The sequence below is a fragment of the Plutella xylostella genome, chromosome 18, assembly GCF_932276165.1.
Source record: "Plutella xylostella chromosome 18, ilPluXylo3.1, whole genome shotgun sequence".
In the NCBI taxonomy this organism is placed as follows: domain Eukaryota; kingdom Metazoa; phylum Arthropoda; class Insecta; order Lepidoptera; family Plutellidae; genus Plutella; species Plutella xylostella.
This window is the reverse complement of record NC_063998.1, coordinates 1,746,621-1,770,166: the sequence shown is the minus strand read 5'-3', so window position 1 is coordinate 1,770,166 and position 23,546 is coordinate 1,746,621. Positions and strand designations below refer to the sequence as shown.

At 37.8% G+C, this 23,546-nt stretch overlaps 2 protein-coding genes and 2 long non-coding RNA genes across 4 annotated transcripts; 2 read left to right on the top strand and 2 right to left on the bottom strand.

The window, feature by feature from the left end:
• Positions 1–725: 725 nt before the first annotated feature.
• On the bottom strand, positions 726–12,175 carry LOC105393422 (4-coumarate--CoA ligase 1). The gene is made up of 8 exons (XM_048627368.1): positions 11,784–12,175; positions 10,418–10,628; positions 4,669–5,019; positions 4,236–4,421; positions 3,774–3,895; positions 3,261–3,422; positions 2,335–2,505; positions 726–1,050 (listed from the first exon to the last, which is right to left on the bottom strand). Exons 1-8 carry the CDS (start codon positions 11,985–11,987, stop codon positions 766–768), a joined length of 1,692 nt encoding a protein of 563 aa, XP_048483325.1. The 5' UTR covers positions 11,988–12,175; the 3' UTR covers positions 726–765.
• On the top strand, positions 8,210–9,419 carry LOC119694534. Its single transcript, XR_007267310.1, has 2 exons — positions 8,210–8,882; positions 9,277–9,419. It is a non-coding gene; the product is annotated as an uncharacterized LOC119694534 (long non-coding RNA).
• A 905-nt stretch (positions 12,176–13,080) lies between the features above and the next one.
• On the bottom strand, positions 13,081–22,715 carry LOC119692698 (4-coumarate--CoA ligase 1). Its single transcript, XM_048627350.1, has 9 exons — positions 22,561–22,715; positions 20,174–20,411; positions 19,478–19,688; positions 16,395–16,757; positions 15,896–16,081; positions 15,178–15,299; positions 14,833–14,994; positions 14,333–14,503; positions 13,081–13,988 (listed from the first exon to the last, which is right to left on the bottom strand). Exons 2-9 carry the CDS (start codon positions 20,381–20,383, stop codon positions 13,698–13,700), a joined length of 1,716 nt encoding a protein of 571 aa, XP_048483307.1. The 5' UTR covers positions 20,384–20,411; positions 22,561–22,715; the 3' UTR covers positions 13,081–13,697.
• LOC119694870 lies at positions 18,199–18,702 on the top strand. The gene is made up of 2 exons (XR_005254991.2): positions 18,199–18,411; positions 18,556–18,702. It is a non-coding gene; the product is annotated as an uncharacterized LOC119694870 (long non-coding RNA).
• Positions 22,716–23,546: the final 831 nt, after the last annotated feature.

The window sequence follows — 23,546 nt, the reverse complement described above, 5'->3', positions numbered from 1 at the left end:
CAGTGGTGTTTATGTGGATGTGCTTGAGCAGCATGTGAGCTTGAGATCGCTATTTTAAAAACTCCGCCTGTATACTTTTAGGCGCAGGACACCGTACATGTATATATTATATATATGTCCAGCACCATCACATAAGAAAAAAATATCAGAAGTTTGTACTTGAATTTAATTGGTAACTGGTATTTTATAACTGAAGTAAGTAGGTAATGTGTACCGGTTTAACTATAATGGGTAGTTAGTTATATTAACAGTTAACCGCGATGCCATACGTTGATGACCTATAAGTCTGTAAGTTATAAGTCGACACGAATTTGACGACACCTTTATGGAGGCTTAAAACCCAAACTGGATGGAATCAAGTTCAATTAAAACAACTTACCCAATAAAAAGTATACTTACTTTCATAAAAAGCTATTGACAACACTCCATATAAGTTTGTGATGATTATAATGTATACAAACGAGAGATACTAAAACGGAATTCTTTCGTGGGTTGGGATTCCCTCGGTCTTTGTTGGTCGCGATAATAAAACTTGTACCGGACAGGATTCGAACCCGGATCTTTGGATTAGCTGATTGCGGTCATCAGCCTCCGGTCCCTAAGGAGAACGAGTGTTTTATTGAGAAAAAAATATGTTAGTTCGGTATGTAATAGTAAATTAATGTTAGTTTTTATTGTGTCGGATGACTCGGGTGTCGGTGATAAAGACTATAACTAGACTAGGATTAATCATACAGACACTATTTTATTTATTAAAAATAAACATCAACAATACTTCTCCTTAATTACCCTCCTAAGAATTTTGCCCGAAGGATTCTTCGGTATAGAATCAACGAACACTAAATCCTTAATCCTCTTATACTTGGCGAGTCTTGCATTCACGAAGTCCAGGATATCTTTGGTGGTCGTGTTCCCTTGTCTGATGATGAAGGCTTTGGGTCTCTCTCCGGTCTCATCATCAGGTATGCCGACCACTGCCGCGTCGAGGACCCCGGGGTGCTCCTTCAGGGCTGCTTCCAGCTCTGCAGGCGGGACTTGGAAACCTTTCACCTGGAAGAATTGTACTTTAGTTTACTGGATTATGTAGGTATATCTGTAAATATTATGGGTTGGAGGGTTATCCTGAGTAAATATTTATCATGGATGCTATTCATCCGACCCATCACGTCTGCGGGGGCACGGGTCTTCTTCCATTGAAGGAAGGGATCGTTAATGCTATTAACCTTACCAAAATGAAATATTCTATCATTCATTCGGTATTTATTTTCAGTCAAAGATTTTTTTTACAGGATAAAGTATCTATAGTATATGTATAAAGTAGAAGAAGTTAGGTGTATGATTGATACCTAAAATACCGTAGATTTAAATTTCCTGATTGGTATTTTTATCGACTCGGTATGATATTTATTACTTTGATAATTAACATTATCAAATAGCGATTATTTATCTGTATTAGATATTAAAAAAAAAAAAAAAAACACGCACTCACGCCTTGTACTAATGTACTCCCTTGCGGGGTAGGCAGAGGTGCATTGCTGCACCCACTTTTCGCCAGAGTGTTATGTTAGTCCCAATGTAATAGGGGGCGGGCCTATTGCCATTTTACGGGCACATCCAAGACCCGAGAACAAATATCTGTGTTTAAACAAATATCTGCCCCAGCCGGGACCATCGGCTAAGTAGTCAGGTCACTAACCACTACGCCATTCGGTCGTCATTAGATATTACAGTTACCTAAATGACTACACAAAATTATAAGCAGGATCCAAAATAAACCTTCTAAAAGTATCTAGAAACAAAGTTAGCATAATTCCAAAAACGTGGTTGTTTTGGAACGTTTTATCTTTAACTGAAGAGGTTAATGGTTTGTTTACTATAATCTGAAGGTCGCCAGAATATTGATCCCAATAAAAAGATCAAAACATCATTTCGGTTTTAGCAACCGCTTTTACGACAGAATGTAAATTGTATTGATAAGGATAACATATTCGTACCTATAATATTAAATTGTATGAAATGAAACTTAATTTGGTGTTTACTCGAAGCTCGCGTATAAGCTTTTAAATGATCTTCTTGAGAATTCCGGGATTAAATTAATAAAAGTAAGCCATAAGTAACTAATAATTTATTAAATTTTGTTCTACAATGTTTGGAAATTCATGAAACAACGAAAAAACTCTACGGATAGGCAATCTCTGTGTTCACGAATTTACAAAAGGTGTAGAACAAAAGTTGTTTAGAATGACCCCCTATTCGGCATACTATTTATATTTTTCTAACACCGTGTAGCTGTGAAGAAATGCCAGCTTAGTAAGTAGGTAAGTACCTAAGTACCTTGATAAGTTCCTTGAGTCGGTCGCAGATGTAGAGGGCGCCAGTGTCGCTGATCCGGGCGAGGTCGCCGCTGCGGAACCAGCCTCCCTCCACGAAAGCCTCCTTGTTAGCCTCTGGGTTGTCCTTGTAACCCTTCATTATGTTCGGACCCCTTATTAGAAGCTCTCCTTCCTGAGAATTTCAGGAAATAATTTAGGTAAGTACCTATTTGGTAAAATTTAACTTGGCTTGACATGCTACCGCGTGTCTAGATAAAGTACTTTTATGTAGGTATTTTCTTTATGACTACATAGGTAGTAGGTACAGGACTTCGGCAATAATGAATCCGAACTTGGATGATGTAAGCATGACTAATGAAAGGTTAATGACTAAAACATGCTACATAATGTTATTTCAAATAGTCACTTCTGTGGTTAAAAACACGCAAAATGATTCAATCATGATAATTCATAACGATTAACCTTTGTCATCTCTTGTTATGGATTAGAACCATAATAATTATGATGTACACCTACTACTGAATTCGATATCTAGGTGTCGACTTATCAATAGCACTGGCGGAAACGCCTCAAAGGCTATGGTATTTCTGGAATCCTTGTAAATACTGAATCCATATAGTGGTGTTCACGTATCAGCACCGGTCGTATGACTATGCTATGGAGTACTATACTATGGATGGATATCCAAATGTGACAAGAAATATTATCTATCCTGACACACAGGCCACCCTAGTTTGGGAGCGAGCCAGTGCACTAGTAAGATTTACGTTATAACAATAAGAAATTGCTTCTTGGCAATAAGCCCGCCTTTGTGTACTTCTTACTTTTTCTGTCTTCATGTTTTTGTCTTTGTTTTGTGTATACAATAAAGTGTCTATAAATAAATAAATAAATAAACATAATGTTTTTCCATTCGTAGTGTCGTACCTCATCAGGTCCCAAGTTCCGTAGCTCCGCGTCCACCACCCGCAGTTCAACACTGGGTATGGCCACGCCGGCGGAGGCGCGGTCCCGACACCCGGGGGGGCTCACCGTGGCCAGAGGAGACGTCTCCGTGAGGCCGTAGCCCTGGAGGAAGTCCAGCTCTTTCTGGGGACAGGGGGAGGTGTTGTAGGGATATTTACCAGGGTATTTATCTCTGAAATCGGCATTATAATCGTTATTCATAAAGCGGGCTTTGTAAGCAGCGTTTGGCAATGACCACCACAATACTCTGTTCTTAACATGCACGTTCAGGAACAAGGCTGGCCATTAGAGAAATAAGGCTTAAAATAGGTCTTTAAATCCGAATGATATCTCTACTCTCTGTTGACCAAGAAGAAGTAGGATCAGGAAAGCCGTACCAGTTTCGGTTTCTAGAGACAAAGAGTTATATGACGTATATACCGATTTATTCTGCATACATTGTACATATTCATGTTATCATAATAAATATCTTACCCCGGCTTTTCTGAACACGTTGTCGACGTCAGCGCCCGGGAGAGGCGCGGCGCCGCACAGGATCGTGTTGAGATGCTCGAAGTGCTTGCTCGACACGGCGGGGTGAGATCCCAGGAATAGGGCTGAAAGAGAAGTCAGGATGGAAGGTTGATGCATGTACTATTCATCGAAATTTATGAAAGCTACTGAAAGTGGCAGTTAACTGCTTGTTTGCCGGGAAATCAGTCACTGTTGTAGTTATATTGTGCCTTGGAAAGATTCGTGCTTAGGTAGCTAACAGTACATGCAACTACGAATTGGTAACGGTAATATGTGCCAAAATATTTGATAATAACTAAGAAAACCTTGATACTGCGATTTAATTTTTGACTGAATGGGGCGGTTGACGAAGAGTTTTTTAATGCAGTAAATGCTGTCTACTGGGATTTGGATCAGAACATTCTGGGCTGTGCCTCAACTCACCTAAAGGCGGAGCGGTATACATGAGGCTGACGCGGTACTTGACCATGGCGTCCAGGAACGTCTGTGGCTGGAAGCTGGGCAGAGACACGAGCCGCAGACCTGCAGAGAACTTGTGCACCATCGCCACCGACAGAGCGAACATGTGGAACATCGGCAGCACTATCACCACCGAGTCTTGGTGGGAGCCTGGAAGGAAAAGGTCTTATTGTATGCTGTTTTAAGAAGAGCTTAGACAGCATGAACATAATAAATCAATCTTCAGGTACAGACTTTCGTATATTTTTCTTCAATGAATCGATGTTTATCGATTCTCCATAAAAGATAGATGTATTGAAAGAGAAGCTAAAAGAATCATTTAAAGTGGTGAAAAATGAAATAAAAGTAGCAGTGATACTTAGGTGTACCTAGTATACGAAAAGGTAAAAAATCTTACGTGTTGTAAACTCATAATGCCGTAACTCCGTGTTTTGCTGTTCGCAATTGGCGACAATATTCCTATGAGTAAGCTCCACTCCTTTCGGCAGACCAGTGGTTCCACTAGAGCACGGCAGCAGACACACATCACTAGCTACCCTTCTCACTTCCTTCAGTATATCCTTATCTACATCTTTACTATTCATTAGTTCTTCAAAACTCGCTGCTTTGTCTATCTTAGGACCCGTCACTGTGATCATTGGTAGGTCTTTCTGGATAATCTTGAGAGCTTCTTTCATTACGGGTGCTATTTCTGGTGTAGTTATGACTAGTTTGGCTTCCGAAAGTGTCAGCTGCCTTTGGACTTCATCTGGAATAAGTTTGTTAGTTTATCATCATAATATGCCTATACATATATAGAATAGAATAGAATAGAATAGATATTCTTTATTTGTACACAAAAACATGGACAAAAATTACAAAAAACTTATATGTATATCTTCTTAGCGTGTCGCTCAGAATTTCGGTGATAAATACACTAGATCTAGACTTAGGATTCCGTGGTGTCCCTAAGCTAACCCAATCTAAGGACATAATTATGTCACTTTTAGGACTAGCATCATAAAGTTCAAATATTGTGAGTAGAATATATCAACAAGTTCTTTGAAACTTAATCACCTGATTGAAGATTCATTAACATCATTAAACCAAAGACAATGGGACAATAGTGTTGTCGGTGATTGATAACACTGTCCTCTCGGATTACTTGGTATACGTAGAAGCATTTACAACGATGATGATGATGTAATTAGTTACATAACGTAGGACGTTTAAGGGCCCGTACAGGGTGACGTGCCGCGCCAATTTTGGGTTTTCAATGCTCTTCACACAGCACACGCAGTGACACGCACACATGTTAGTTTGCACAGTGGGTCGATAAACTTTTACTCGCCAACTTTATTGACAATTATGTTCAAGTACATTTTGGGTGATTTTAGGGTAAGTAAGTATAATTCTTACTTACACTGGTAGGCACCAGGAAAGAGTAGAAATTAATAGGGGTGCCACTTTTCTCCATACTCGGAACCCGATTAGATTTCTAAACAAATGTGGTATTTACTTGTAGAAAGGTAACTACAGGTATTAAAGTGTAGATAATAAGTTATACTAAGGGTATACTAAGCCGAAAGGGGATGACTCAAGGGGTCATTCTGAACAACTTTAGTTCTACGAGTTTTGCAAAAACGCAAAAAAAAAAAACGTTTTCCATGGTAAAAAGTCACGTGTCAACAAAGTTTCTATGATAAAGTTTTTTTTGGTTAATTTTTAAAACTCGTAGAACAAAAGTTCAGAATCAGTCTCACTTGTTTTAACCCGACTGCTGAAGGAGGGGAGTAATGTTTTTTGATTGTATGTATGTATGTATTTTTAGGTGGCAGAATAATATTTTTTCATATTTTTAGAGTTTCGTACCTCAAAAGGAAAAAAGCAACCGTTATAAGATCTCTTTGTTCTCCGTCTGTCTGACTGACTGTCTGTCACTGCCCTTTTTCTCAGAAACGGGTAAAGATATCAAGCTGATATTTCGCATAGATATGAGGAGTACCCAAAAAAAATTGGGGTACTCCCTCTCCCATACAAGTAAATTGGGGCTGATATTTTTTCCGGTTATTTTGATGGTGTAGGTAGGGTATCGTTGAATAGGTCTTTTAATATAATAGGTATAAAAAAAGGTTAAAATATAATTATGTCGCCGAATGGCGTAGTGGTTAGTGACCCTGACTACTGAGCCGATGGTCCCGGGTTCGATTCCCGGCTGGGGCAGATATTTGTTTAAACACAGATATTTGTTCTCAGGTCTTGGATGTGCCCGTAAAATGGCAATAGGCCCGCCCCCTATTACATTGGGACTAACATAACACACTGGCGAAAAGTGGGTGCAGCAATGCACCTCTGCCTACCCCGCAAGGGAGTACATTAGTACAAGGCGTGAGTGCGTGTTTTTTTTTTTTTTTTTTTTTTTTAAATATAATTATTTGGCTTTTACCCTTAAATTTGGGGACCACACCACCACAAATCCTAATTTAAAAAATGATTTCAATAGATGGCGTGATTTTATGTTGGGTAACTCAGAATAAGAAGTGATGATATCTCAGAATAATAATGGTTAATGGTGCTATTCCGCTGAGCATCGAAACCGGTGAGACGCTAATGAAAAGTGGTCATGGAAATGCACCAGGGTAGACCCTGCTCCTACAACAAGGCATGAGTTTGTGATTTGTGTGCGTGAAAAGCGAGGACGGAAACTTTGAATATTTTCTTGATTTTTTTTATTATTGATGCAATAACATATAATTAGTATTATTCTGAGTTACCCACCGAAGTCACCCCGTGGCAGGTTGACTAGATAGGTACTTTTGCAAATCACGCCATATATCGTTGTTTTTATTAGTGGCTACTGTCTAAAGAAGAAATTCCGTCATTGACAATTTTACGTTACGAATGAATTTAGTAAACCCAGTAAACCTAACTAATCCAGAGGAAACCTAAAATATCTTTCTCTCTCTCTTTGAAAAACATACTTAATAGCCCAAACTCGATTCTATTCTATTCTCTGTGGGGGTGTAAATACCTGCACCTGGCTCTCTCGAGTGGAACCTTTGTGCATATCCCCAAGGTCTAAACTGCCTTCCTAAGCTTGAACCATTTCCCACCACGCTGGTCCACTGCGGGTTGGTGGGTTCACATATCTAGATGTGCTAAATCTAGATATGCAGGTTTCCTCACGATGTTTTCCTTCACCGTTAGAGCGATGGTATACATTGTACTTAAGTTAAAAGAACTCATTGGTACATGTCAGCGCCGTGATTCGAACCCGCATCTCTTGCGTGAGAAGCGGGCGCTTACCCGACTGAGCTACCACCGCGCCCAAACTCGATGCTTTTAGCTATTAAATCTTTGAAATAAAATTCAGTCACGTCCGTGTTACTGCCCTCATCAGATCCTCACGATACCATGCCTCAACCAGCACCATGAGACTGTGTTTTTGAATCCTAACCTAATCTTCCTACGTATTGTCATCACTTAGATCCATTCACTATATTCCTGCTGCTTATCCCAGGGCCGTGGGGAGGCACGTCAGCTTTTTAAAGACATCAGCAGCAGACTAATAGAAGTCTCAAGGGACCCTAGGGCTGGCACTTACCTATCACAAAGGCTAAGCATCGCTATATAGCGGGGTAACGCGGCCAGCGTCTTGGGTACCCTACCCGACAGTGGCAGCGATCTGGCCAGCATCTTCTTTTTAGTTTAATTTTAATTTTATATTAGTGAGTTTTAGTTAGGCATTAATAATTATAATTTAATCAAGAAGTACCATGGACTTAACTAATAAAAAACATTATCATTTAATTTATTGAATATAGTATAAGAATTATGCTTCCTCAATTTCAAATCAAATTATGTTGGTGTCATAAAAGTTGAAAAAGTGCAATGACAACCAATGTGCAGTGATTTTGTGTCTGTACACAATTAGATCGCGAGCTGTCAGTGCCGCCTAAACCGACGTGACCCTTCTTTGGAGGCCACCGGCCGACTGAGTCATGGGCTTTTCAGCTAATACAAAATGTCACTCTTATTTTTCAAGCTCTAATTTTTTGTTTGTGGGCACATCTATAGATGGCGCTGTAATGAGAATTATAATAATGATAATTGAGTCCAAATAATATCTGGCAACATTATTTTACTATTATTTATTTTTAATACTGGTAATTATTAAAACTCCGGCAATGGTACGTTTCTTTACAGTCAAAATATTACGTCAAATTCAACTGCTATAATAGTTATTAAATATTTGAGTATCTAGTCATTCACGAAAATTTAATAAAATAAAACATTACATATATATTTATATTACTAATACTGACATCAATATGTTTAAAAAATATAGAATTTGCATACTACAAAATATTTCAGTGTGTATATGTCATTCACGCAATGTGTGCATAATACGGAACGTTATTTGTTATTACGGCCGCCATAATACAAATAACTTTTTCGGATTTTTGTGATTTTATCGACAACTCTAGCTTTTTCGTGGACTCTGATTTGCCTCCTCACCTTCTGACCTTTGCGAGTACTATAATTGACCTTGATTTGCCTTTTGATTTGGATTTTGTACTATGGCGTCGAAACATAAGTGTTTTATTCCTGGTTGTGACCAGAATGAAAAACGTAAGTACCTATATTCACTAATTAATGTTCCGACTTTGGACGAGTGTTGTGTCTACCGTCGTAAAATTAAGTTTGATGTAATCTAGCTGAAGGATTGGTGCTTAGTGGCGGCTTATCAAGCTATGTACAACTCGGTTGCCAAAAGAATGGACCTGATACCGTATTCATAGCAACTCGGCGATACCGTAATGGATCGCGTTCGTAGTTCATCGACGCTCAAGCGAAACCAAGAGTAGAAACCAGTATCCCGCGCGGCATTAAACTATGAACTCCATATCATTGGTACAGGCCAGGATTTTAACCCACAGCCTCTCGATTGAGAGGACGAGGCCGTATCCATTACGCCACCACGGCTCTCCGTCATGCTGGTTAAATATAAATGTTTGTATTGCAGGTGAAACCACCAGTACCTTACATAGGTTCCCCAATCCTGATATGGATGCTGGAAGATTCAGAAAATGGACCAATGCTATTGGTGGAATGTTATGTGTGGAGTATTATAAAAAAAGAAATAAATGTCGAAAACCTTATCCTGATGTATTAATTTATCCCCGTTATTTTATTCACGTAGGTATTTAATAGATACAAATAGCTAGAAATAAATCAAAATACCTATGTATTACCATTAGTGCTATATATACATATATGAAATTTAGTTCCTGGGCACATCTACTGCTGGCGCTGATATCATCGTGTGACTGATAGCTCTATTCTCAGAATAATTAATGTACTCTGTGGACTGAGTCAAACGTCGCTTGTGTTTATGATTTTATAACACAGAAAGCCGCCATAGATATTTGTTTGAAGATTTGAGGGAAAAAAATTGCTCAAGTTTGGGATTAATTTACACAAAATAGGTGTGTGTTTATTAAAAAACAAGGTATTTAGCGCCTAGTCCAAGCATTTATCTTTATAATTTGATAAGAATCATATGAAAATTCTTGATAATTACGACACAGTTGTTACAATACGGGAGTGTGATTTACTGGTTTTTCGTAATTAATTTACAGTTATCCATAAGCATTTACTTAAATTCGAATGATTCAGCACCTAGCTAGACTCTTCGGCTACCTGTGTGATTTTTTTCAAGGCTGTAGAGCATCATTTACTACATAATTCTATGACAATGCCAACCCTCGATTGCCTATTGCCGACCCTTAAGTACAGGCACTTATCATATCGATTATAACAACAATGGGCTTCATCTATTTATAGAAACTAATAAATTATGCTTACATAATTGACATTGGTATTATTTAATTTAAGTACTATAGTATAAGAATAATCAATAAAAAAATACCTATAAGTACTTATTACTAACTATTCAATTTCTGAATTTACTAACCTTAACGAAAGAAGCCTCCTAAAGTAACATGTATTACCATCTGTACCTTGTATACATATGTACGGCAAAGACTTGGGCATTCTGCGACTAAAGCTAACCTGACTGGCCTCAATTTAGGAGGAAGAATCCTGAATACCACAACCTATCATGACCTAATATCCAACATTCCAGTTCACATGGCCAAACTTACGTGCAGTATACCCAGGGTTGATGGTTGTGGCGAGGCCTCCAGCTGCCATTATACCAAACACAACAGCTGGGTATTCAGGCAGGTTGGGCAACATGACGGCAATGCAGTCGCCATCTTTGATTTTGAAGGATTTCCGCAAATGCGCGGCAAAATTACGGGAGTGATAGTACACTTGCTCGTAAGTGTAGCTCCGGTCTGTCACCCCGCATACCTGCAATTGGGGAATATTGTATTGTTTAGTAGTATTTATTATGAACCCTCCAACCTACAGTGGATAAGCATGGTGGGAATATATATTTGTCCAAGCTTACGAAGGAATTAAGGATATTTGCACAAAGGTTCCATTCGAGAGAGCCAGGTGCAGGCACGATACCCAAGAATAGAATAATTCTAAAGATCACAGTCACAGACTGTGTATTTTTAGCTACGCAGAAATCTAAGTTTAGACACAACTTAGTCGCTACCATACTTAATATTAATATAATATAGAAGACTATGGTCGCTATCTACATTTATTGCGGTCACATCCTGATGTCAAGGTTGTTTAGACTCTTGACAAGACAAATGAGCAGGAGCTGGAGACAATCGCCTTGATAACTATTGGAACTTACATAATAATTATATTGCATGTTTAGATTGCGCCTATTCCAGTTTTGCATTAAATATTCCTATTTTTATTATTATTCAGGATAAACCGGCTCAGTAAAAACGTAGCCCACGATGCTTGGGAGATCCTTCTACGATAACTAAGTATATAAATTTATCAAATTATAAATAGTTACAGTATCTTCCTTCGCTTTTGGTATTAAACCAGTTTTCCGTTTTTTTGGCGAGTTCCAAGGAACAAAAAGTTAGTTTTATTTATAAGTGTGAAAACTTAATGATCGTGTCAACTTTGTTATAAAACTTATCTCTAATCTCCTAATCTGACAGCATCATTAGCCTATCCACATTTGTTAGGTACATTGTTAGGGTAAGACAATTGACATTCTGGCCGAAATCTTATCTTTAAATTGTGTGTTTCTATCTAATACCGCATCGTAATTCATTTTATAACTGCTACGATAAGCCAGTAGGTACAGTCGGCTCCAAATATATATTACTGCCTTAGTAACATAGGGGCACAATTAAAAAATCATAGCTTTTCCTTTTTTATACAAGTTATAGTATTGTTGATATTTTCCCTGTTTGTTATAGTTATGAACTCTCATTGAACTTCTGAGTATACTCACCTACCTAAAACTGCATATTATAAATGCTTTTAGATGTACATTTAAGTAATTTAACACAGAATCACAGTGTTAAAATTAAAACAAAACAGAGGTCTTATTTATGTTAGTAATGATACCTAGTGTGGTATACTTACGATGGCAGTTTTAGTCGGCCACTTATCCAAGTTCTTCCAAACGTATTCATGCAGGGTGACATCCGGGACCAAGATATCTTTGGCCGGTGACTTCACCACGTTTCCAGCAGTCCACAAACTGTTTTGTCTTTTAATCACACTCAAAGTCCCTTTGGACGTCACTAGACGCAATCGTGGAAACAACATCGTTAAACTTATTATCATGAAGTTTACAAAAACATTTTTTTATAGATCTATCACCATAACAACAAAATGTAAAGCAGCTAAAACTCGTATTTTACATTAACATTTTGTTTGCTATTTATTGTTGAAGCGGTCACTGTTTTTGATAATAATTTAACACATGGAACACCTTGATATGTGGACTGTGGAATACGAAGTAATAAACATTGTAAGTACTGAACGCGGCGATATCCATATCTTTGCTTGATTAGTTCGATTGCCTTTCACTGATCAAGTAAACTTGTTACACGGGTAGGCGATTCATAAAAAGACGCATACGCACTTATGCCTTGTACGGTACACTACTTATACCTTACGCGGTACGCCGTGGGGTAGGTAGAGGTGCATTGATGCATCCACTATTCTTTTATCTGTGTGGATGAAGTACCTGCACCTGACCCCATGGTTTATACACTCACGAGCAATGAAAACGTTCCAGTGACATATGGAACGGCAATAGGTATTTGTTCCCTCCCTAAGTTTTTTTTCATTTTCTCCCTTCCTAAGGTTAAACCGTTTCCCACCACGCTGGTCCACTGTGGGATGCCGGGTGGTGGATTCACATCTATGTAGATCTACTAAATCTAGACATTTATGCAGGTTTCCTCACGATGTTTTCCTTCACCGATTGCGCTACCTTTTCGTTGTCATCGATGCTACGGGGTGCCATACGCTGCGATTGCCGCTTCGTCAGATATCACCAGCCTACTGCCCATTCCGCTAGTAGATTTTAAAAGCTAAAGCGACAATATTTCAGAAAAAACATAGTAACATAAGAATTATAATAAATACCTACTAAAGAAAATTTCATGCCGTTTTTTTTTGAGATGAGGTGACTGAATGACGCCAATAAATGTCGTATAGCCAGCTGAGACTCTTATCTTCATCAACTCCATCATCATAATCATTTATTCAACCCCGATGACAAAAACTAGAGCTAGGGCTTGGCTTAGGGCTAGAGTCCTAAACTACTAACTCGAGAATATTTACTAACGCCTATATATATAACCTCGACACAATTTTCGTGGGCCAATTTGATTTTCTACTTATGGTGTGCAATATTTAAAAGGCAAAGTAGATTATTAACAAAATATTTTTAAGATTTTTTATTTCGTAAAGGTACTTATAATATTAGCATTGCGTATAAAAGTCTTATTTATTCTTAAAGATAAAAGTAGAACATAATTTTATTTATACAAAACAAAAAAACAGAAATTGAACAGATTGTTTATGTGAAGAAGATAATTCATCTTTACTTTAGAGCTAAGTCAGAGATAGACGAGTAAAGTATACAAAGGTTAATATCTATATCTAACTATATCTATGACTTGGCTGATGCTTGATTTGAACTATTAGCTATCACAGATGTTAAATATTATGTCTTAGTTAAGACACGAGACAGTATAGGTACATTATACACCAGTTGGATTTTGGATATCAAAATCAGTAAAGTTGTCTTAAAATGGTTAGTTTATAAAACTTAATTAGCTTATGAAGTCTTGGTTAAATATGTATAAGTACTAGGGTTTTATAAAGTTATATTGATATGTTAGGTTGTTAGGTACTCAATACTCAATTGTTCATGGCATCCATAAGTTTTGCTGCTTATTTTACCACAAAAGAAGGTAAATATAAATATATAACAGAACATCGTGATTAATTACAAAAATATATAAAATATCTTACAAAAACCTAACAATACTGTTCCTTCAGCACTCTCCTCAATATCTTCCCAGCTGAACTCTTCGGCACACTGTCAATGAACACAATATCCTCTATTCTCTTATACGACGCTACTCTTTCCTTCACAAAGTCTTTGATATTCTGTGGGTCAGTTTTGGCGTTGTTTTTGAGGACGACGAAGGCTTTAGGGGCCTCTCCGTGGCTGGCGTGCGGGACACCTACCACGGCCGCGTCGGCAACTGAGGGGTGATCTCGGAGGACCGATTCCAACTCTGCTGGGGGCACTTGGAACCCTTTAACCTGGAATATAATTTGAATTGTTAGCTTTTTTATTTTAATTGTTATGTATCAGAGGGAAATATTTTTGTTCGTTAGAAGTTTCTGTCCATGCGTGACGGTATGCTAGGGTAGCCTATCCAGAAAGATAACTGCATTAACGAAAGCAAAAATCTGCTCTTTCTTTGCTGATTTGTTTCGCAAACCACCGCATCGGTTCTGTATTTTATAAATCATCGACTATATACCTACGATTGATATAATAGCTTGTGTTTAACAGACTATTTCCACTTACATACTCAAACTGCACATAACTGTAGCTACTTCCAACATAACAAAAGCTCACGTTCACCTCCCCACCAACTCACCTTAATAAGCTCCTTAAGTCGATCAGCAATAGTCACCAGTCCATCATCGCTGATGACAGCCAGGTCTCCAGTACGGAACCAGCCGTCTTGTGTGAAGGAGTCTGCGTTAGCCTGAGGGTTCTGTCGGTAGCCGCGCATGACTTGTGGGCCTCGGACTAGCAGCTCGCCTTTCTGGGGACAAGATTTGTTGGTTTGAGTTGGGTGGTGGGATAAATGGGATGAGGAATTGAGTGTATAGGGTGCCATTCATCTCTAATGAAAATTGAACCCCCAGTTCAGTAAGCCTTAGTAAATTTTATGCTGTGATTGGACGTATACAGAGAGCTGGTAAACAGCGCTGATCGCTTGTTCCATGGATATTCCCGCGCTTATTAGCGCTGATAAACTGACAGATCGCCGCTGATTGCTTTCATCCATGTTGTATATACTTAGGTATTTATTACCTCGTAAACCTCTTGCCCAATTAATCAAGCCCTCATAAATAACGTCAAAACACTCACCTCATTGCATCCCAAACTGTTCAACCTATCATCTACAATCTTGAGCTCGGTGTTGGGCAGCGCTCGCCCCACGCAGCTGTAGTCGCCGAGGCCCCGGGGAGTCATGCTCACCACGGGGGAGGTCTCCGTCAGCCCGTAGCCTTGTCTGAAGTCCATGGTGCGCTGGAAACGATGCGTTATGGATATGTTTAGGTGCGATTTTTGGTAGGACTAGCTAGCTTTTGACTGGCTGAGCGGAAAAAACGATAATTATTTTCATAGGCTGTACAATAGTTTACCTCGAAAGAGGTAGGGGAACTTCGCTCACTCCTAGGATAAATCAGAATAGAACAGTAGGCAATCTACCTGAGCCCTATCCAGGAACCTCTCTGCGTCCCCGGGGGACAGCGGCGCGGCGCCGTTGATGACCACCTCCAGGTGCTCGTAGGTCTTCGGAGAACTGGCCGGGTGGGACGCCATCAGGAGAACTGGGGGGGAAATTGGAGATATTGAAGAGAGGAGTAGTGAAAATTTACGAAAAATCGAGATTTTGCATCGTTTTTTGGCAAGATACCATGGTGAATGAAAGTGGATAGCCACAAATGGCGTGACATAATGCAAATAGGCGCTCATTAATAAGGATAAACAAGTGTAAAAAAGACTAAGAAGAAGATTATGGCAATAATCCTATAGTCTTGGAGCATCCCAAGTCCTGCAGTGACTGATTATGTTAGGGGATGTACACTTGTCCAAAATTAATAATGCACATGCAGATCTTCACACCCGAATCATGAAATCGTAAGAGCCTTAAAAAAACACTTGCATTTTGCACCTTGTTCGAAAGAAATAGGAGTCAATATCATGTGTCACATAATCGAAAACAACCGATCTGTCAAAGATTTCTATGCGCATTATTAATTTTGGAGCACTGTACGTTTTTAAGGAAGCAGATGATTTTCTCTTAATAATAAATACATAGCAGTAGCTGCAAAACAAATGAGGGTCAAAGTCAACACTCCTTAAATTATGGACAAAATTGATTGAATGATGACGATGCATTACGGTTCAAAAATACTGCACTTACTAACTGGAGGCGCGGCGAACAGCACATTGGTCCTCTGCTTCTCCAGGGCTTGCAGGAAGGTCTCCGGCTGGAACTTGGCCAGCGTCACCATCTTGATGCCCTGAGACATCTTGTGGAACATGATCACGGAGAGAGCGTAGATGTGGAAGAATGGCAGGATCGTCATCACGGAGTCTTGGTGCGTCGCTGGAAGGGTTTGGGGGAAATGTGGGTTGATTTTTATGCAGAAAATAAAGCAGACACATTTTATAGGGTGCTAAAATTGGCAATTTAAAAGGGAACAAGTGACTTAAGAAATGGTATCATTGAAAAGAAACTAGGATAATGATTTCTATGCTTATTGCAGGCTAAAAACAATATTCGGCAGGGTCCTCTTTAAAAAAATAAAGCTATAATAAACTAGGGTTAGTCTGGTAGTCGCTGACTGTCCAAGGTTCGCCGGAGGAACAGGTAACTTTTAGCGGTAGTGTTTTGCAGTCAAAAATGTTTATGAACTTACCAGTAGTTTCATTATGGCAGGCTACCAGGGGCTCATTTATCTGCTCACAATTAGCTATGATATTTCTGTTCGAGAGCTCCACCCCTTTAGGCATTCCGGTTGTACCACTCGAGTAAGGCAATATGCAGATATCATTAGCCGTTCTTCTGACTTGCTTCAGAACAGACGTATCTACATGACCATCTTCAGACAGCTCGTTGAAACAGACAGTGCCTTCAGGGATGGCAATTCCGTTGGTCTTTATGACTATGATGGGGATGTCTAATTTTGCAAGTTGTAATGCGTCTTTAATGGTTTTCACGTTTTCTGGAAGGGTTACGATGGCTTTGGAAGCTGACATCTGCAGCTGCCGTTGGACCTCATCTGGAATGATACTGAAGGGTTTATAAATAATGATTTAAATATTACAGATTATATACATAGGTTGGTACTTGGTAGCTGTAGGTAGTTGTAATTACAAAGCATAACCTATGCGTAATGCATCTAATTTACTATCATAAGGCAAGTAAGTTTACGATCTATTGTAAGATGTCTTTGTAAATGTTATACTTATCTAATCGTAAACATGATATTTTGTTTTATAAATAATTCAGTGTTTGTATAAATTTATTGTCAGTATTTGTTGCTAAGTGAAGAAATTTTGGTATCCTTATCTGATCAAATATTCATATAATCCTGGCTTATAATAGAAAATATTGTTTGAGAACCTATTTAGGTGAAAACAACAATTAATTAGTATTAGTGTTAACGTTATGTTATAATGTTGGTGATAAAGATAAGTAACTAGCTTCTTGTAAAAAGAAGGTAATTTATATTTGAACTGACAATAAGAACGGAAGAATGTTAATTGATTTTTAAAAGCGTAACCTCTTTGGATGTCTTTAAGAATGTTATGTTTGGCTGGACTGGACTTACATCAGCCAAAAATAATAATGTTTAATTATCCTCATTAATTAACTTCCACAGCTAGACATAAGACGAGTCGGGTCGTCCGCATCCAATCATCTTTTATCAGTCAGCCAGCGGTCCAGCATTTATGAATCTTCTTCATCTTAGCATGTCATTGACAAACACTATGCGGCACTATGGTTGAATAGGATTGCCCAGTTAGATTAGCTTCCCTGCCAGACACTGACTGTTTTGTGTGAATCCATCACCCTCGATGTTAATCAAGTAGCTATCTACACGCAGAGAAATTGGTGATAAACAGAACTACTAAATCGATTAGTTGAATTAGGTTACAACTTTTCTAGTTTGAAATACTGTGTCCTTGTTATTTCTACGACTAATTATTCACTCTTACTAATCGAATGTTTCGTTATATTATTTCATTTATGTAGCACACAAAAACTATTATTGAACTAAAACATCAATAATTATTGCATTCTAAACAATGATTATGTTAGTATGTATAATAATGAATTGTGTGTACTAAGAAACAGGGATTCACAGTCACTAAATGATCTAGTTCCGGTTAATGATTTAGAATGTTACTGGTGGACTACGAGTGTGTCTGTAATCAAAACAATAATCTTTTTATTACAACTAAATTATTGTTTGCAGTACATATCGTTCTAAGTGTCGTATAATTTGGGTTTAATTTGGTTTACTTTTTATGTAGTGGTTTTGCCTAACAAGAATATTATAGTAAAAACCACCCCGGAAATAGTAAACGGTACAATGTATGTATTAATGCGTGCTATTCTGTTAACGTGTTTTAGATTATTTAAAATGATAATGTTACAATAACAATCGAGGTGGTACTCATAGCTAAGTATCTTGTTCCGTTTATATTATGTTTTGTAAATCATCATATAAGCCATCATAAATACTGTTTGGCCGCCATTGTGTCTTTGACCACGCTCACCTAGCGCTCACTGATTATAAATTATTTGTTTTTGTGTATTTTACGCTAAATTTGACGTGATTTTGTGCGTGATGTCCGATGACGTTGACTGAGATATCCCACAGCTGTTGCAGCAGTGGGGTTTACCTCAGTATATTGATACGTTTCAAAGTAAGTTTGTACATCTACCTATAAATATTAGTGATTTGATTGTATTTTTTTGATTGCTAATAAAATGTACGACTTCATTAACATTATGGTTATATTATAAGGTATACCATTTTAAATATTTTAATTTAATCTTTTGTTTTTTAGATTATGAAAATTACGAGGAAATGGAGTCAATATAATAATGGTTTCTGGGAAACATGCAGGACGAAAAAACAATTATGGCGACCATCCAAAGCTAAGAAAAAAGGACACATATCAACACACATAAAATAAATGTCATTTTTCTATGTACTTCATATTTTTATTTTTGATTCCAGGGAGCTATTATTTCGTATGCCTGTACCTACTGGTTTGGGGGTCGGTGCAGACAGACAACAGAAAAATCCCCGCGGAGATTTCGAGGTAATTGAAAAAAATACTATGTCACCATTTTTAGATATATTTTGTAATTTAAGCTATGGTGACATGGTTTTTTTCAATGACCGCAATAATTTCCGCGAGGATTTTTCCGTTGTCTGTCTGCGCCTACCCCTAAACCAGTAGGTGCTGCACACGAAATAGTAGCTGTAACAATATCTAGGATGCTAGTATTACAATGTGTATTGTACTTGTTACAATAAATATACAGCTAGCGTTGCAATACGAACAGTAATTATTAAAGTTCGAGTCGTTATATTACACAAATTCATTAGTAGATACAGCAAAGTATTTAGTAAACCCAAAGAAAAAAGTGTTTATGGTTACCAGATTGCATAGTAGCCCTAACAATCGATCTAGCAATCTTTACTTGACGTATGGTTACAATTACATTGGTATTGTAACAGGCGCGTAAGTTAACTTGTAGTTAGTATTAAATTGTTTGGTCGGTTACACTAAACATCTAGTTGTTATTAATAAACCGACAGGTAAAATAATAACAGAATCGTTTTTGTAAAGTTAACTTCGCGAGTCTTGCTGTCACGTTTGCAAACAGAAGTTCTAGTTACAGTAGCCTTTTTTCTCGTTTAGGTAGCCAGATATTTCTCTGCGTGTATTTACTTAGTAAACCTCAGGTATTTCAACTCACAAGCCGTGTAAATAGGGTTAACAGTAGTCACCACCCCTCCAGCCTCAAGGATGCCCATGACTACCAGCGGGTAGTCGGGCACGTTGGGCAGCATGACGGCGACCGTATCGCCGTCTCTGATCTTGAACTTGATGCGGAGGTTGGCGCCGAAGGAGTTGGAGAGCTTGAAGGCCTTCTCGTAAGTGTAGCCGCGGCCGGACACTGGACACACCTGGAATTATGTGGACAGGGATAAGAACTCAAGTACAAATTGAGATCTCTAAAATAAGCCACACGATTTACATACAGTTTATATTTGGTACAAATACCAGAACATAAAAACATATGACTAAATAGCGGAACTAAACCACGTATACTTAACAATGTAAGCTGACTTATTATAGAAACTATTTTTACATAACAGTCTTCGTGTTTTTTATAACAACAGAAGATACGGTAGTACGTGTTGGAAATTAGTCACACAACAACTATGAAAGTATTAAATGAAAGCTCCTCGAATCGATCATTCTTAAGACAAAGATACGAGACTTGAGAGATTTGTTGAAGGGGTGTACGAAAGGAGCCTCCCGGACGGTGACGTACTTATCAATAAGTGTCTGTGTATTCTGACTGGCTAATCCTTTCACCACGGTGACAAATCCTAGACAAAGTTTAGATGAAGGGTAAGAAAGTAGTTTTAGTTTTATGTTGTCTTACCGACACAGTCCTCTCAGGCCACCGGTCCAGGTTCTGCCAGACGTAGTCGTTAACAGTCATGTTGGGAATCTCCACATTCTGGTACGGAGACTTCACTACTTTATCAGAACCCCAAGCGCTCTGCTTTCTCACGAAAATACTGGCCACTTTAGAATTTTTCGAAATTGTTTCCACTGCCTTTTTCACCACTATCATATTCTTCGACAACATTTTGTGGTTGTCTGCTGTCTATCCGTATCTGTAATAGAGATATTATACAATTAAAGTCCGGAGTGTAAGTGTACGATTATCTTGTAGTGAAATGCTGATAGAGGGAACATTTAATCAGAAATAAACATGCATTGACTGATACCAAAAATAGGGAAGCAAACAAAATAATGATAGGTACCAATAGTCTTAACACAAGCTCTACCTATTTTCCTTACCTATTTGGTATAAGTTAACTTGATTCCTTATGATGACATTATAGAATATAAGGTCTAGATACTCTTTACCATTCTAGTGATTTCTTGAGACTCCATTGGAGTTAGGTCATGATATTATAGCTATAGTATAGACACTTAAGTACATAAATTACTCACTATAGACGTCAGGCCGTCTCTTATTAAAGTTAAATAATAAAATAATATATTTTTTTTACTGTCTAGTGTCTATAACCTATTTTCTATTAAAACAATTGAATGAAAATAGAAAATATAATTTTGACCGTGAATAATCACGATATTTTGTGGCTCAAATTAGTTTTACTATCCTAACTAATATTATAAATGCGAAAGTAACTGTGTCTGTCTGTCTATCTGTCTGACTGTTACTCTTTCACGCCAAAACTACTGAACGGATTTGGATGAAATTTGGTATAAGTACATACGGTCTAGACCCTGGGAAACAACATAGGCTACTTTTAATCCCGGAATTCCCACGGGAATACTTTTTAAGGCGAAGCGAAGTGCGCGGGAACAGCTAGTTGTTCTATAAATATACCAAGTATTGGTACATTACATTTATTTTTCCCTGCTAGGTATATACTTAAGAATATACATTAGCTTAGATATTAGGTGTGTACGCTCCGGGACCATTATTATTATTATTTTTTACTTTTCTGCCAATGATTTAATGTAAGTTCATCAAACAACAGCAGCGGACGAGTCCTGGCTCCTGACCGACTGATGACGATGACCATTGCGCACTAGGTGGCTTATGGGGGCAAAAACGTAAAATTTGTAAAAATACTTGATCAATTCTGATGGTCCTCTCAGTGTCTACTCCGTGGCGGAAACAATACCTAGATTTTAACGTCACATTATTTCCAGTATTTATTAAGCATTATCATTTATGCAATGACAGTTGTTATTGTTGGAAGATAGCGAATGTACAAGGTCATTCGTTGACCCTAAATCCTGGCCTCTGATTGGTCAATGACTCGCAACTAAAGTCACGGGAGAATGTATAAATACAGTTGGTATACATACCCATACCCAGTAACTGCTGGTTTTACTACATAAGTAGTACCAACCTACGTCAACAATGTTAAAACAATAGAAATAGTATCTTGCAGGAGGCGCATTTGAACAAAGTTCACACAGAAACATGTAAATTGTATTGTATGACCTTTGTATTCAGAAAACAAATCATCAATAGGTCTTGTTTTTTCAATCAATAAAAGTGGCGAGAAAATACCGCCCTGTGGGGCACCAAGTTTCCTTTATCTTCATTTAGTTTCATATTTTCGACACCCATTAAAAAAGTATAGCTTCAAATCCTTAATATTATGTTCATAGGGTCAACTGGCTAATCTTCTTACCACGGCCGCCAGCCAGTGACAAGCCCTAGTCCGGTCTCCGGTTTGTGTTTGTCACCAAGACGCTAGGAAGTGGCGATACGAGTAGGTAAGTACAATAGGTGATGTCATGTTTAGGTTTAGATGACTTTGTACTCGGATAGTGCATAAGTAGTTAAGTACTTACCCACCTACCTACAGGTTCTTTATGTTGTCAGTTGGATTGAAAAGATAAAAATAGAATATGGTAAATATGTAGGTACAACGTGCATCGTATCCTTATGAACAATGATTGTAAGTAATTTTATAAACAGGAAAAGTCACTTTTAATTTTACAATCTCGTAATTAATCAAAGCACCCTGTTGGCTACAATTAATTAGTTTTCAACATCGGAAAACTCCTATACTTACCTACTTAAGTGAAACTCTTTAAAACTGGTAAACAAATAAATAATGTTTACCCGATTTTTCCAAGCCGAATTGTACTTTATAGCTTTAGGTGCAAAGTTCAATTTAAACCATTCCAATTCTCAAGAAGCCGGTTCAACCAATACCCATACAAACTAAAGTATTTGTGTTTTAAATAAGTTTCTGTTTAAATTAGACTTACCAAATAATTGATAGGATCCAATTCGGCCAATAAATTTGATGTAGTTTTCCAAAACAAATCCCAGACTGTTTGTTTAGTTGCTCCAACACACACAACTAACATCACCCACGGTCCAACGTTTACTATTAAAAGTTAAAAACAAGTTGTGCAAGGCCAGAACAAGCGAACCTAAAGTGAAATTAACTATGCATCGTATTTAGTCGTACCATTGAGTCCAATTTCCTTTGTTAAGTACAATGTTGATAAACGCTGATACGAGTAGCATTGCATAAAGACTGACATACATGCATACAAATGCGTTCGTCAAATGTTTATTACAAAAGTATGGGATCACTTTGTTTACATTGATCAGTCTATTCAAATTGATACGATTATGCACACAGTACCGGCATTCATTGAAAATTTACAATCAAAGTAAAGTTACTGTTGTAGTTGTAAATTGTTGAGGTACTTACCTATAGGAAGGTAGATAGAGCAAATACTTAAAACGTGAATGTTGCTGGATAAAATACAAAAGGAGCTAGTAAGTAGCAACAAGTATTATAACTATGTACTTCTGAAACTTAACCCCAAATTCATAGAACATTTTGACACTTTACAATAGGTTTAAAATTTACGTTGTGATATTCATTTTTTTTTCATCTTATTGACTGACGTAAAGAGATGAAATTCGTGTGTGTGTGCAATAATATTCATGTGTTAAAAGGAAAATTTTATAGTGTCACCCATGTCTTTGCCCCTGGAAAATGGTATAGTGTAGGTACGTACTACGTACCATACACAAAAGCATGACATTGTAAGGCTAAATAGAGCTCACCTGAGGAACTTTCTACTCTATTCTAACGAGGAACCATAATTATGTTTACTAATTCAATTGGTTATCACTGCCTAATAGGTGCACAGCAGCACTGTCTGTTACTTCAACATGACCCTCACAACTTCACAACTAATGACTGTCGATTACAAAATACCTAGTTGAACATAAT